The sequence below is a fragment of the Melopsittacus undulatus genome, chromosome 8 (assembly GCF_012275295.1).
Source record: "Melopsittacus undulatus isolate bMelUnd1 chromosome 8, bMelUnd1.mat.Z, whole genome shotgun sequence".
Lineage (NCBI taxonomy): Eukaryota > Metazoa > Chordata > Aves > Psittaciformes > Psittaculidae > Melopsittacus > Melopsittacus undulatus.
Genome location: NC_047534.1, coordinates 46,592,125 through 46,608,240, shown reverse-complemented (window position 1 = coordinate 46,608,240; position 16,116 = coordinate 46,592,125). Strand labels below are relative to the sequence as shown.

Sequence of the window (16,116 nt, the reverse complement as noted above, 5' to 3'; positions counted from 1 at the left end):
CGCAAGAGCCTGGGCAAGGCCGAGGAGGGGCCTCGGGAGCGGGGCAGGGCCGACTCCGCACCCGCTGCCCTCCGCGCAGGCTAGAAGCTGGTGGTAGGGTCCGCGACACGCTCCATAGGGCTGTCAGTGCTGCAGGACAGGGGTACTCTGACTGCCAACTGCCTCTAACGCACCTACAGGTGACACCCGGGCGATTTCACAGAGGCAGAGCCTGCCGAGAGCAAATCCACCCGCACCGAGGCATCTTCAGTACAAAACTGGCCTTTCGGTGGTGCAAGTATGCGGAGGAAGGGAATGCCTTCCAGTGGTGTTTTTTATCTATCTACCACTAGGTTTAATGCACTCTTGAAGCTGCTCTTCTGTGCCAACCTTCAATCAGCTGCTTTGGTATTAAAATGTTCTGGAAACAGGAAATTGGTAATCTGCAAAACTATAAAAATCTAACAGAAGCATACTAGAATTAGCACTCGGTTATGGAATTACTAAAACCTTCAGCTTCATGCCTTGAGAAGTAACTTAAGCCCAAGCACAGTATTTGACAGATAACTCATAACACAGGACATCTGTATGAACACAAGCAAAATATTCTCTAGCTGTGTAAGGAACAGGTTAAAACATGGGAACGTTTTTGCTTTCTTTTGAAAAGTTAGGTCTTTTCACTGCTCAAGCATGATCCAGATGCACACCCCAGTCAGTGCATAGACACCACCCCCATGCCATCCACACCAGCTCCTCTACTTACATCCACAGGCTGCTAACAGACATAGGCTCTGCAAGGCAATTTCCACATCCCTCGGAAGGGGTGCTGCCACAGAAATGCCCACAAGCCGTTTACTCCACATAATTAACATACAAGATGCACAAGGACCATCATCACAGTAAATCAGTTCAGTAGCAGCTTCTGGACATAATGTACATCCCTGCAGGAGAAAAACCTCACAAATATGCTACAGCAAACTATGTAGGACATGGAACTGTTAGAACAAGTCCAGAGGAGGCCACGAGGATGATCAAGGGACTGGAGCACCTCCCATATGAAGACAGGCTGAGAAAGTTGGGGCTGTTCAGCCTGGAGAAGAGAAGGCTGCATGGAGACCTCATAGCAGCCTTCCAGTATCTGAAGAGGGCCTACAGGAATGCTGGGGAGGGACTATTCATTAGGGACTGTAGTGATAGGACAAGGGGTAATGGGTTAAAACTTAAACAGCAGAGGTTTAGACTGGATATAAGGAAGAAATTCTTTACTGTGAGGGTGGTGAGGCACTGGAATGGGCTGCCCAAAGAAGCTGTGAATGCTCCATCCCTGGCAGTGTTCAAGGCCAGGTTGGACAGAGCCTTGGGTGATATGGTTTAGTGTGAGGTGTCCCTACCCATGGTAGGGGGGTTGGAAGGAGATGATCTTAAGGTCCTTTCCAACCCTGCTCGATGATTCTATGTAGTTTTGATGATTTAGTAATGATTGCCTTGTGCTTTCATACACATTGTTGTAAGGGTATCAACAAATTGTACAACATCAGTGTTCGGGCCTACAGTCAAGTCACAGTGCCAGTTCACTCAGAACATAATCTTGGCACCCCTGGACCTGCCAGCCCTCCCGCCCCCCCCCCCGAAACAGACACCAACCAAAAAAATCCCCACAAATGAAGAAAAAACCCCAAACCCCACCCAGCTTCCCTGCTCTAGCTCTCCAACACACACAAGATAAGAGTAATACCTCCCACAGAAGACCAAAAAGCCCCCAAACTCAAGCTGTGTTAGAGAAAAGGGAAAGCTCTTTGCAAAATGAAAGCTCAGAAGGGACAAAAAGTTAAAACCCAGTCACATCCAAGCAAAGTAACACTGAGATTAAGCAGCACCCTCTGTGTGCTGACTCTTGTTGAGTTTCTTACCATTCAGTGCAAATAAGAAAGAACCTGAACTTGGTCAGCAGATGACCAACTGTAAAGGATCAATCAGCTGGACTTCAGCCCATCCCACTTCCTCCTTCCCGCAAAATACAGGGTTTGGAAAAATAAGCAGTATTTATTTACTAACAATGACATAAAATACATCTTAATATATTTTTATTTCTTTACAAATTAAAAGATGCATTGGAAAAACAAGTGAAGAAAATGAAAGGTTCATTTATCATTTCATTTCCACCCCCACACCCCCCCGTATTAATACTAGAAATTAGTATTTGTGGAAGTCTGTGGTTGCTGTGCCTTATATTCCTGGGAAGTTCTTTTTCCCCCTCTGGTTAAAAATCCGCTAGATTTTTTGGTTGGAGGCAGTAGGTGGAGTAAAAAGTCAGCCACATTCATACAAAAACGCTGAAGGTTCTGTCAACTACATATTGAAAGAGTTTCTCCATTACAAGTTTCATATTCCCCTTTCTGCGTAGTGATGGGAGGGAAGACAAACTAGCAGCATCAGAAATAAAATGGATTCATACACATGCTACAAGGATAGGGAACTAAAACCACAGGCAGGTATTTTTCTCATCTTAACAAGGACTTTTCTCTGAAATAGCAACCTCAGCTAACATGTTCTCTAATCCACCCAAATTCTTCCTTCCTTCCACTTTTAGTGCTATTTGTAGCTTAAACTCCTGGGTATTGTAGAATGCTTGTTAAGCGTTCAAGCCAAAATATACAAGCCCTCTTTCTAAATGAATAAACAAAGCCCTTATAATTCTGAATTTGATTTACACCCGCTCCCTCAACGCAGGATTCTTCTCTTCCACCCTCGCAGGATGGAGCAGCAGAGTGGCCTAAGTGGATGGATTAATCTGTCTGAGGTATTTTAGTTTAACAAACAGGCTTATAAAAAGGTTTTGTGCAAGCTGATCAGTAGATAGAATGGGGGAAGGTACAAGCATCCAGTAATCAAACTCTTCACTATGGCCCAGATGCTTTCAATAACCGTAATCAGGTACTTGTAATACCTACTACAGTACAGTCCAAGACTCAGGGGGTTTTATCTCCTTCCTTGTATTCCAGGGTACAAAGCAGTTTCAAATTTGCATCAGTATAAATAAAATTCCTACTTGTTTGCTATGATTCACAATAATATGGTTGAAAATGTCCACTTCCTTATCATCCAGTTCCTACGTAGCCCTGCATCACCTTGTTAAAAGCATTTTCTGCTTACAGTTAAGAGGCTTTTGTTCCCACCACCATCTGATTAGACACGTAAGCTCTGGAGGATAGGCCATGGAACATGGATTGAGCAGAACATTACAGAGCTGTGCAATGAGGAGTCACCACACATGCCAACAGGAAGCACCAGCTCTACCCCTACACTGTTCAGAAGCTTTTGATTGTTGCTCACTGAACTACTACTCCATTACAGATCGGCACAGCAACTTATAGTACAGGGAAGACTGTGGAAAGAAATTTGCCCTGTTGCCTCCTGGGTTACTGCTTATTTCTTTTTTCATGGCTTTCTGGTTCAGGCAGCCACATGATATATCTGTGCTCTGCAACTTCATGTTTCCCTCTTAAGAGAAGACACAAAATGTTTGGCTACTCCAGCTCCCATCACCTGACCTGCCTCTCATCCTCCCCACACTCGGAGCATGCACACGCGCCCATACAAACACACAGCAACTACCAGAAGTTTTGAAGAGTTATCGCTTTTTCACCCAATGTTGAATCATGTACAGTGAACTGAAAAAACCTACATTCATTATGACAGGATTAGCGAGCATGGGGAGGGGGGAGGGGGGTGAACTCCTGCCAAGCACAGGAAACAATTTAGATGCAAGTAAAAGACCTGGTATCAAAGGCCTTTTGCTTCTTTTTAGCCCTCACCAGGAAAATTTGTCATCTCTCATATGGGACTGGGAAAGGTTGAAAGGATTTCTGCTTATGCAATGTGTATTAAAAATTATGGAATTGTACAGATTTCTATGCTGTCCTTTTTGAGGGCGCTGGATCATCTGATCAGGTCATTAGTGGAGACTGAAATGTCACTGCCGAGTTCCAGCACCACTCCCTCCTCTAGCTCAGTAGTTGCCGAATCTCCTTGTGCATGTGACACAGGAAGTCCACATATGAAGCCCCCCCACTCAGGCTCTTGTCCTCCACTAGAAAGTGTTTGAACAGCATTTCCAGCTTATCTTCTTGCTTCACAATTATTAACTACAAAAAAAAAAAAACAAGAACAAAACCAACAGTGAGTAGTTAGCAGAATTAATGTTCTTAATAAACACGAGCAAAATTCCAAGTAGCTCAGAAATCCAAAGACAGATAATTAGAATCACAGTGTATATGGCTTATGTGCTTTGACTTCCATAACTAAACTGGGTTATAGCCTCAGTCCTTTCCAAATAGAAAGAAGACACCATGTATGTGGTTTGTGCAATGCTATGTTATAACAGGTCTGAAAAAAATTAGCTTTAGAACTATGGAAAGCACAGAACTGCAAAACTAGTAACTGTTTTAACTGGCTTTGTGGTTTTTTCTTTTTTTTTTTTTCAGACCCTTGTAAACTTTGTTTGGATCATATTTAGGAGATCAGGAAGAGTAAGTTCAGCACTGCAGCACTGCCAGGCATCACCTGTTCTGCTAAAAGGGAAGGGGATTTCAAGCTTCGAATTGGGGACAACATTTTTACCTTCATGTAGCGGGATCTCTGCATCTGAAGCATGTCAATAATAGATCGTACTTTCTTTGAAAAGGGATTTTCCAAGACAGGCAGGGTACTCTGGAATGCAAGATACCCAATCCCCATTAGTCACATAAAGTAGAGCAACATTAAACAAAACTCAGCCGTTTTGTCGTATTACATAAAATATATCTACTCCCACTAACATACAATCTCTTTGACCACAACTGGTTAAAAGAGAATGTAACAGAATATCAGAATTAAAGGTAAATTACTTGTTCCATTTACGTAACAATTGCTCTCCTCACCATCACTGGAGATGTGGCTTGTCAAATAAAGCTAGGCAAGTTTATTCCTGACATCCCCAGACTAGGGGCATTTCCACTAGTTTCCCACACCTACGCTTCTCTTGTTCCTAATATGAAAAAATTTAACATTTTTCTCCACTTGCTTTCTCACTGTTTCAAGTTTTGGGCAACACTCACAGATGCTAGCACCTGCACTGCCATCCAACTCACCAAGCCGTTGCTAATCTGATTGAAGGATGACACTCCAAAGAGGTTCTGGATCAAGCCTTGTTGCACATTGACTCCCACCCACACAAAGATGTTCAGCCCATTCTCCAGCAGGTATATGTCACCCTTGGAGAGGCGCTCTTCTGAGTTCCGGATTGCTGCTGGCAAGGAGTCACTGTCAACATCTGCTTTGGTCTGGTTTAGAATGAAATAAAAAATTAAAAACCAAGGTTATAATACAAGAATATCTTACAAAGTCCTGAAAATTTCTGCCATTAAGACCCAAATGGTTTCCTCCTTTCTAGGACTTGTAAGACTGCAATAGCTGTGACTGAAGTATCATGTTCCTTAGCTTAGTCTTCTTACTGAATGTGACATAGAAGCAGAGCAGAGACTCTTGGTCAGCAAAAGAGAACATAAGGCATCTGTAAAATTACTAGTTCAAATTATTGCCTCCTGGAGTAGGAATGTAATTAGTTCTTAAGTGTTATTCCAGCAGCTATGGCAATGAAAAGCCAGAATAGTGCATGGAGTTGCTCGGCAATGATGAAAACTACTATATAAAGTTACAAGAAGCTTTAGGATTTTTAAGACTGTGAAAGGGTCAAAAGTGTCTTCTTTGCCACTAGTCATACGCTCACAGCTCAGGAAAAAAATCCCCCAGCAAATTCACAAGTTGCAGTAATGCATCTATCACCGAGTGGAATTAAGTACCCCAACAGATGGCAGATCCCAAATCTTTCTCAAATCACTTTCACTTGATAAAATATAAATGCCACTCCTTATGGCAAGTAAAGAAAACAGCAAGTCTGAAGTGGCAAGAACATACTGAATTACTCACCAGGGGCAAAAGCCTAGGATAAAAGAAAACATTTGTTTCAGCCACATCCATGGATGTGACTAACTGACGAATGTAAGCACGGTCATCTGTTGTGACCTCTAGACCAGGCTGAAGGACGTCGCTCTTCAACACACAATTCAAGTACACAGGAAGCAGCTTCATGCATTCAGGAAGGATCAGCTACAAGTCACAAGCAGACAGAAGATGGTCAGCTGTCTTGCTGAATAAGCTTATGTCTGACAAAACAAGGCTTGCATGAACCAACAAAGTGTGGTACAGCTGTGAGGAGTGAAAGTTGACAGTCTAATTATATCACGGACTTGCAAAGGTAACTTAAAACTTTTCCCTGGAGCAGGAAGTGCTTCCTGGGCTCCAGACAGATGTCCAATAAGCTATTCTCAACTACAGTTTTATTTGCAGTCTCTTTCTGAGTCTTCTCTTTGTAAGGTTCTGCTGAGCAAAGCAATTTTGAACAGGCTAAATAGGAAGAAGCTCTCATTACTTTTAATATCCAAGCCTGTGATTCAAGTGAAAGCATTGGAGTTTACCTGGCCAGCAGAAGAGGGACTAGCACAATTCTTTCTATAGCAAGCCAGGATCTGGGCACACTGGTTGATCAGTGCATCTCGTACAGTCTTTACTGGACTACTCAGAACTCCACGATATGCTGCATAGAAAGAGGAAAGAGATGGATGGCTATCAGGTGATTGCTCAAAAACAGTAAAAAAAGTGAACATTATCTCCACAAAGTAAATCTAAGCAACTACTGTTTATGAAAGAGCAGTTAAAGAATTAAAGCAGTCAAAAAATAAATACAAGGATTAGACAACTGTCAAGACAAACCTCTATTAAAATAAATTTAGAAAAGAATTTGCATGAAAGATAAGCCCACATGCTCCATCTGTACCTTTTGTCCCAAGCAACAATACTATCATCATAGCTTTAAGCTCGTAAATGACTGAAGTATCAGGATTGCAGCCTGACATTTGATGCATGGAGAATAAACATGTGTCATTGGATGACAACAGGTATTTTAACAGCAGTTAAAGGTTGCAATTCTTGTTACCGTATTTAGCCAAGTAATTGATGAGCGTGTCTGTCTCACAGTTTCGATAGAGGTCAGCAAGCTGTGTGCAACAGTTTAAGGACAGGTTGTGAATGCGAAGTCGTCGCTGTCCTGCACAACTTGTATATAACAGAGCACACTGTAGGAGACAACAATGCCAGGATATAGAAAAATTAGGTCCTGCTACAATAAGCAAGGCAGTTAATTAAAAAACAGGACTCAGACGCCTAAACAAATGAGATTATGTAAAAGACTTGTACAATAAACTAAAAGCATATGCTAAGAATCAGGGTCAATGAAATATAAACAGTGGTGTTAGCATTTTTTATTAAGGGAACTGGTCTTAGAAAATAATTGCAGTTTGAAACAGTTCAGGTCACACTGAAAACAAGCACGCTGGAAGGTTAAGGGTAGTAAGGGGCAGAAAGAAAGAATGAACAATTTCTTGAAGGAGAGTCTAATTACTCAGTTCAGAGCAACCTCATCCTCTTCTGCAACTGGCATGCTCCCAGCTGAGATTTGGCTCTGCCTTGACACAGTTTTGTTCACAATTCTAAACTATCAACACTTCTTTCTCCTAAAAAGCCTCCCCCCTCACCTGAAGGAGTGCACCACTGTCTTCACTCAGTTTGTCATCGTGCTTGAATTCCACTGTGATTGTTTTATCACAGTCCAAGCCTGCCATCTCTACATCAGTGGTGTTGCTCATATAGAAAGCTCCAAAGAAGTCAGTTGCTCGAATACCTTAAAAAGAAAAAACAACAAAATCAAACAAAAACAACATGAACCACAATTCTCAACAGAATAACAAAACAGATATGCTTTGAAGCCCTGAAAAATCCTGTCATTTGTAACACTAAGTTATCTTGAAAGATTTCAGTAGGGGTTTTTGCTCAACCTTGACAAAGCATTAGAATTTCAGAGCTTTAGCAGACCTTTTTGCATAGCCTACTCTTGAGATGTTTTATATTAGGGAAAAAATCTGTACTTCCCTAAGGACATGCTTGAAATGGTCAATTTGTTAAGACTTGTATGTGCTAACACCCACCTGTGCTTGTGCGCACTCTCATTACAGCATCAAATCCCACTTCTTTCTGGACATCTCTTCTCAAGTCATTTAGGAACCTATCCTGGTCAGTCTCCAGCTAGAAAACAAACAATAATTCAAGTTTCATACTCCCATAAATTAGAGCTGCTCCATAAACCACAGGGCAATTTAAAACCAGATACTATTCCCCTACAGTCTTACTCTAGAAGTTACCTATTATACAGGGCTTAGTGTCCTGCTAATAAAATATTGTGCTAAAAGGTAACAGCATAGTTTTTCTTCCTGTGGTTTTTGTTATTGAGATATTTTGTGTGAAGACATAAAGCTAACTAAATCATTTTGGTGAAAATTGCTACTTAAATCTCAAGTTTTATTTCCAAAGAAATACTGGTTCACTAGGATTCACACTACAAAAAAAAGAATTCTTAACTAAACAATTCTCATTTAGCTCAAATAACAGTCTGAGTCAATGTCACTCTTACCTGGAAATATGCATACTTATAAATGGAGCCTCCAGTCTGGTAAGTGACTACACCTAGTGTCGCCACATCCAAATACTGATTTGGAAACAGGAACAGATCCACACAGCAGCCCTGGGTCACACAGTCCTTGGCCAAGTTGTTGTAAAAGCTTGTCTGTGGCTGAAACAAAGTCTAAGAAAAGAAATCAGAGACGAGATCAGAAATTTGTGTTAAGGAAAGTGAGAGCCATTTAATAATCCCAGTCAGTACACCTTTATGCTTTAAATCTCTCTTCAGAGAAATTAGGATCATATAAATTCTTCTTGACCCTGCCTTTGAAGAACTGGTGAATTTCATGAAAATTACTATACATCTTATTTTGACTGTAAGTTCAGCAGATTTACTTTAGCCCAGCTATGGGTATTTTATCCCATATAAAATATGCTAAGAGATATTGGCTGGAATGCTTACATTATGTGCTACCCTTGAAATTTATTAATGTTGCTTCAGAGTTATTTTATCTCATAAAGAGTATAATATAGAACTCTTACATAAGAACCATCCAAATCATTATTACCTTCTCCTTATCTGTGTTGATCAGTTTCTTATCATCCCTGTTCTTTAACTTCCCTGGGGCCTCTGCGATGGGCAGAGAGGTATGGAAAATGAAGAGCTTTCCAGCACACTCAGCTGCCTGCAGGAAAGTGAGCATAAAAGTGCAGGTTAGAAACATTAATAAGGACTGTACGGGAAACTGTGATTCAAGAACAAGCATTCAAGCATCCTCATCAATTCTTTATGTCAGGAAGGAGGCTCTATCAGACACACAGACACAGTGATCACTTGTTTACTTCAGTGGTATCCAAAAAGGGGGAAACATCCTATTGGTCAGTCACAGAACAGCAAGTTTCAGTTTATTCGACCTGTGCTAGTTCCATGGCAGGAAGTACTGGCTCCAAGGAGAAACAGAGCAGTAAGCAAGACTCAGTTACAAAAGGTTTTGTGCAAACATGTTACACTGCTTTCTTTTCCGATTTGCAGCTACTCTTTGTAGAAAAGTCACAGAAATGGCAAAGGATTTTGTAATCTGAGCTTCAACAGACCATTAATTTTAAATCAATAACCTGTATCAACACTAGTCAAGGTTTAGTATGGCATTTTCTCTGACACACACAGTACATAAACAATGAATAAGTTATAATATTTCTTGACTGTACAATTGTCATGCAACCAGAGTTTAAGAGAGACTTCTGAGGACTTACATGACAGACAAATAAGAGTTATATGAACAGGGTTGGGTGGAATCATACAGGAAATCCATTCAATCAACACATGCAAGTCACAGTTAAATCATGCGTATTATTATCTGGATGAAGTATGGGGATGGAAGAAGTTTAGGAAAGGTTCTCCTCATTAGCAGATTGTTGTGGGCAACTTCAAAAGATTGCATTCTATCCCTTTTTTTAAGATTATACCAAAGCTTCAAGCACAGGATTAGAAAGACAAGTTACAAAACTCCTCAATGAGACATGACAGACTTCAGCACTTGATTTTAATAATGGAGGGTATGTTTGGTAGGTTCTGTAAAGTATTCAAAGCAAAACCCAACCATGTAAGCCACAAGCTTTTACTTTGAGCAAAAATTATCAAAAATGAAAAACAAACAGATAAAGGACAGATAGCTGCATAGAATTCGAGCTACATGCACTTGAAGAATGAACCAATTACTCCCTACATGTAGTGCATCTACTGTAAGAAGACTTACAAAAACCTTTAGAATTGCCTTATGTGTTAGTGGAGTATGAACTTCAGGGTACTTGAACGGAAAACAATTTGCCATGACAATGCATTTACTAACCTTCAGTGCCTCCAGCCCTGCTTGAATCACCGGTGCAAAAACAGTTTCTGTTTCTCTTGTGTCTGCAAACATTTCTGGAATCTGATCCAGCAAACTAGCAAAGAAGAAAAAGGAGGAATTCAAGACTCCATTTAACTGGAAAAGCCAGACAGTTGCAGCTGATCACCTACAAGACTGAGGTGGTTTAAACAGAAGTCCCTAACATGTTTCTAAATCTGCAAAATTTTTACGTTATTTGGCATTTCATCATTTATCTGTGAGAAAATGATGCTTTGCCATTCTTCTTTGGCTTCTCACATCCATACCCTCAAGTACCTATATAACCTCAACTGATGCCTACTTCAGAAGCTCTTCTGTATTCCTGCTCTTTTAATATATTCCACTATATACTGGTAAGAGAACTCTAGGAAGGACTAGCGACACTTAGCCTCTGTTTGCCAAGCATCCTATGTACTATTCAAAGATTCATAGGTTTAATCCACAGTTTTGTACTTAGCTTGTTAACACATTACAAAACAGGCTAGAACTTTTTTTAAAGACATGCAGTACGAGGTCTAGTTCCCAAAACACAGTTAGCAACACACCATAGTTTAACTACAATTCAAGTATTACATTAAAGAGTTTGCCAAAACTTTGCTAATTTATCTTTCCTTCTAGATTTTATGGATCCCACTCATTCCATCTTCTCCACAGAACCAAAATTGGACACCACTGTTGTCTCAGTTGATGGTTATTTAGGCAGTTGCCTTAAAGACAGTGATTCAGTACTCTTTTGACTTTCATTCTGCATCATTCTAGTTGTGTTTTTGTTTTGTTCCCAGAAATGCCTTTCTGCACTAAACCCCCTTATATACATATACACACACCTTCTGCCAATCTGGACTGCAAGACAAATACACCCTTACCTCATGAATTTTCCTATTTCACTTTGCTAGCTTAACCTCAAAGAGTATAAGAAGTTAACATATATGAAGTGACATCTAGATGAATAACATGACAAATAAGCATGAACAGCTGAATTTACCGAACAAGATGCTTACTACACACATTTTAAATCAATTCCATTACCTGGCAATAACTGTCCTGGACTCGTTCACATTCACCAGAAAACCATCAAGGAGAGGCACGAACATATCTGCCACATCTGAGACAACCATCATTTGTGGCTGTGCCAGGGAGCTCTTCACATTGTAGAAGTGTAACATTTTGTTGTAGGTGACAAAGCCCACTCGAATGGCTGACTCTTCCATGTTGCCTTCCCTGTAAGAGACATACCTGCCTTCACATCTAAGTTGACAGTGAAATCATTACACAGAACCCACCACAGGAAAGGATAAGGGAAAAATGAAAGGAAGGAAAACTTAATTTTCACCTAGAATGGTATCCAGAAAGATGTTCTGCTTGGTCTTTTTCTGAAGAGCTTGTTAGGATTATAAAGTTTTTCTTCCTAGCTTTTTTAAAAGGGAAAAAGAGAGTTTCTCCCATTTTGACTGGCAATAGTAGTATACAATAAACCTACCTGGGCAGGTAATCTAGGAGTGACTTTAATTCTTCACATATTAGTTTCACTAAGCCACTCTTTACAGCATTGTAGGACACATCAATCATGAAAATGAAAGCAGGTGGACTGGGAAACTTGTTATTCTGGAAAGAGAGGGAAGAAGACATGTTGTGACCATGTAATGCAGGCCATACAACAGCTCTGTAATATGGACAAATGAATGCTGGTCAAAACTAACAGCTTTTTTGTACTTTTCTACTCAGGACTAGCTGTTTCTTCAGGTCATTCTCTCATCCCTGCCCAACTAACAGACATGTAAGCACACTGTGATTGAAATGGACTGGTATAACATGCCCTAGACTGATTTTGTCATTGCTCAGTGAAGAATCGTGTGTATATACATATATATCTATATCTATATCTATATCTATATCTATATCTATATCTATCTAATTATAAGTAATGTAATTATAACTAAATCATCTATTTATATGACTAGGCCAGATATGGAAAGTAAACAGGGAAGTTTCCTGCCAGTTCTCAAGACTTTGGAGTCTGACCAGACTTACAATAGGTATTAATACAAAGCAAAACATTTTCCTCTTTGAGGACTGCAACCTTTCCCTTCTACTTAAGTATCAGGTTTGCACTGGCAAAGAGAAGCTTACTCCAGTCAACAGCTTTCTGAAATCTATAGGTCATGTGGAAGGTACACACAGAACAAAAGATAAACAGAACTTTCAGAAAAGCTGGGATGATTTCATCTCATTGGAACTAAAAATGCTTCCTATGCTGTTAGAAGCAAGACAATTATTTTTTCCCATAACAAGAAGTAAAGGTGAGGCATTAGAAGGTAGTTAGTATAAAGCTACAACATTCAGACATCTATTTTCCCATCATTTATTTCAGCAGAGATGTAAGTTGCTTTAACAAACACCTTGCACATATTTTTTCTATTCTTCAGAAGTGAACCAGCTCTGATAATATATCTTTCCACACCATTCTTGTGTTTTTAACCACTATAGCTGTATTTGAAATTTAAGCTCAACAGGTAAAGCCTGCCTTGTGCAACAGGTAGCACACTGCATAGTTACTCTGTGCTTCTTTTGAAGTTCTCTGACAATCTTCTGGCCCAAGGACTACCACAAGAAGGTCCATCCAGAGGGACCCTGACACGCTTGTGAGGTGGGCTGATGCCAACCTCATGAAGTTTAACCATGACAAGTGCAAGCTCCTACATCTGGGTTGGAGCAATCCCAGCCACAGCTACAGGCTGGGCAAAAAGGAAATTCATGGCAGTCTTGCAGAGAAGGACTTGGGGGTGTTGATCAATGAGAAAATGAACATGAGTTGGCTTCAGTGTGTGCCTGCAGCTCAGAAAGCCAACCATATCCTGGGCTGCATCAAGAGGAGCGTGACCAGGCCAAAGGAGGTGATCCTGCCCCTCTACTCTTCTCTTGTGAGACCTCACTTGGAGTATTGCGTGCAGTTCTGGTGTCCTCAACATAAAAAGGACATGGTACTGTTAGAACAAGTCCAGAGGAGGGCCATGAGGATGATCAGGGGACTGGAGCACCTCCCATATGAAGATAGGCTGAGAAAGCTGGGGCTGTTCAGCCTGGAGAAGAGAAGGCTACATGGAGACCTCATAGCAGCCTTCCAATATCTGAAGGGGGCCTACAGGGATGCTGGGGAGGGGCTATTCATTAGGGACTGTAGTGATAGGACAAGCGGTAACGGGTTCAAATTTAAACAGGGGAAGTTCAGATTGGATATAAGGAAGAAATTCTTTACTGTTAGGGTGGTGAGGTACTGGAATGGGTTGCTCAGGGAGGTAGTGAATGCTCCATCCCTGGCAGTGTTCAAGGCCAGGTTGGATGAAGCCTTGGGTGATATGGTTTAGTGTGAGGTGTCCTTGCCCATGGCAGGGGGTTGGAACGAGATGATCTTAAGGTCCTTTCCAACTCTAACTATTCTATGATACTATGACTCTGTAAGGTCACTCCTGAAGAACTGCTATGGTAACAGCAACTATAGCTGCTCATGTAGCTCCAAAAGAGAATGAGAGTGGCAGCTACCATAAAGTTAGGTGTGCTCAAGACTTCTTCTGCTTTGGAAAGTAAGCAGATGTGCACATTATTTTACACAATGAAGTGGGCTGAAGCAATGCTGTTAATCATCTCTGACAGCTAGAAAGAAGCCCTGGACAATTCATGCCATTCTGACTTTTAGTCTTTTTATTTGAAATCAAACCAAAATACAGTAACAAACACATACTACTCTACCTTGCAATAGTCAACTGTTGCTAGAAACTCGTAAGACCCCAGCGATAACTCAGGTCGGTCATAGAAGTCTACTCGCTTTCCAGTATGATCCAAATGCTGGAAGTAGTGAGGTGGCACTAGGAAAGGAAAAACGAAATCATTAAGTGCAGTGACATGCCTATGATAAACACTGACTAGAGAGCTAACATGACAATGGCTGTTACGAATAGAACTCCAGGAAAGCTAGCTGGCACTCTCTGCTAGCGTGCTAATATTACTAAAAATATTAATGCAATTTAAGAGCATCACTAAAGCCAAGAAATACAAACTGCCTCCAGTTTGTCTTATACAACAGGTGAGAAACACTGTATACTCGCTACTGTACTTTTCTTGAATCTCCTTTCACTTTGTGTTTCATATCAGAGATGTCACAACAACATGGTCTTCGGATTCTTCTGAAATATCTAGTCCAAACGAAAAATTTAACAATCTTCTACAAGTAGTAACAAATGACTTACAATAGAGCTTGAGGCAAACTACAGGCTACATTATTGGCCCAATTCCAGCTTATTTTGCTACACGTTAGTTTTTTCCTTGCCTTCCCATGCTGCACAAGAGTGGAGCCTTCTCTAGACATTCTCTCATGCAGAGACTGCCATAATCCTTTTGTCAAAATAAGAAGGGTACTTCTTACAGTGGACTGTAAAGCACCAATGAGGAAGAACTGGAAGTGTAACCACACCCCCAGCGCCCAATACTTTCACGCTAGTATGAGGCATCAGAAAGTAAAATAGAAATTATGCTAAGTTCTTGCCTACAGACGTCAGCTGCAGAAACAAGAAAAGCATTTCCCTTGTGACCCAAGAACTGCCATGACAGAGTTCCTCCTGCAGAACTGCTAAGGTGACAAAATATATTCCAGCTATAGCTGCCTATATAGCTCTATGGAAGAATAAAATGAGATTGTCTGTAATGATAATACTCACCACCTTTAAAGTATTCTAAAGATTCAAAGTTTTGACAGTTCAAAAAGAAAAGTTCAAAGAAAACAAAAGTGATATTAAGACTACACATAAGCACTTACCACTCTTCTCCTAACTTAATAGCTAATTACCTGGTTTTTGCAAAGAAACCAGAAATAGTTCTTACACATTAGGTACAACTACACTGTATTTTCACAGCACTATTTTCATCAGCAGTCTCTGAGCATCTCTCCCTCTTCTGCCCTTGCTCAGTTGTTACGGGTACAGCCATTCATACAGCTGCTGAGTGAGCAGAGACAGGGAATGCATTCAGGCTGAAAATCACCAGACAAATATTTTTTAAAGTTGGCCATTTCTAATCCCTGTCAGCTTCCCATGTGGTTTGTACAAACAGTTGTACAGCATAACTGAGGTGATAAGAACAAACAGTCCATTACAAGCCACCAGTGCTACCAAATGAGACACTGAAAAACACCACCATAAGGTTTGTTGTACCTTACGTTTCACTGTGCCTTCAAAACAAATCTACGGATGTCATACTTTGAGCAGCACACAGTGACTTACGCTTAAAAAGATGCATGTTTTATATTCATTTAGAAGAGCAACTAAGATTAACTGACATATACTGAACACACCTACTCAGCTGTAGCAGACTTAGCTGCAATCTCATCTCTAAGCAATGTTTAAACAGGCTCTGTGAGAGAAAAAAAAATCCTAACTCACACTACTGACTAGATGTGCATCTCTTATACAAAAATGCAAGTTTCAAATACCCCTGTTGAGAAAACAGCATAACTAATTTTTCAAAACACCATACATTATTCTAAAAGTAACTTCTGTTAAAAGTTTGGTACAATACTGTAATGCATAAGCACTTACTTGTTTTGAACAGAATTTCAGAACTGAGCACTGAACATACTTTACAACAATTTTTTACAAGACTAAACATACATGAAAGCACAGTATACATTACAAATTACCTTAAGATG

At 40.5% G+C, this 16,116-nt stretch overlaps 1 protein-coding gene across 1 annotated transcript in view; it reads right to left on the bottom strand.

The window, feature by feature from the left end:
- Positions 1-2,006: 2,006 nt before the first annotated feature.
- The window catches only part of SEC24C (SEC24 homolog C, COPII coat complex component), a 37,989-nt gene continuing 23,879 nt past the window's right edge, over positions 2,007-16,116 (bottom strand). The window contains exons 11-24 of the mRNA XM_034065288.1: positions 14,166-14,281; positions 11,899-12,023; positions 11,448-11,639; positions 10,380-10,473; positions 9,099-9,215; positions 8,543-8,713; positions 8,061-8,157; positions 7,611-7,756; positions 7,013-7,151; positions 6,495-6,613; positions 5,947-6,126; positions 5,109-5,300; positions 4,600-4,689; positions 2,007-4,124 (exon numbers count right to left, since the gene is read on the bottom strand). Of these exons, the coding sequence (XP_033921179.1) occupies positions 3,984-4,124; positions 4,600-4,689; positions 5,109-5,300; positions 5,947-6,126; positions 6,495-6,613; positions 7,013-7,151; positions 7,611-7,756; positions 8,061-8,157; positions 8,543-8,713; positions 9,099-9,215; positions 10,380-10,473; positions 11,448-11,639; positions 11,899-12,023; positions 14,166-14,281 (1,919 nt within the window). The 3' untranslated portion in view covers positions 2,007-3,983. The remainder of the gene's footprint in view (positions 4,125-4,599; positions 4,690-5,108; positions 5,301-5,946; positions 6,127-6,494; positions 6,614-7,012; positions 7,152-7,610; positions 7,757-8,060; positions 8,158-8,542; positions 8,714-9,098; positions 9,216-10,379; positions 10,474-11,447; positions 11,640-11,898; positions 12,024-14,165; positions 14,282-16,116) is intronic.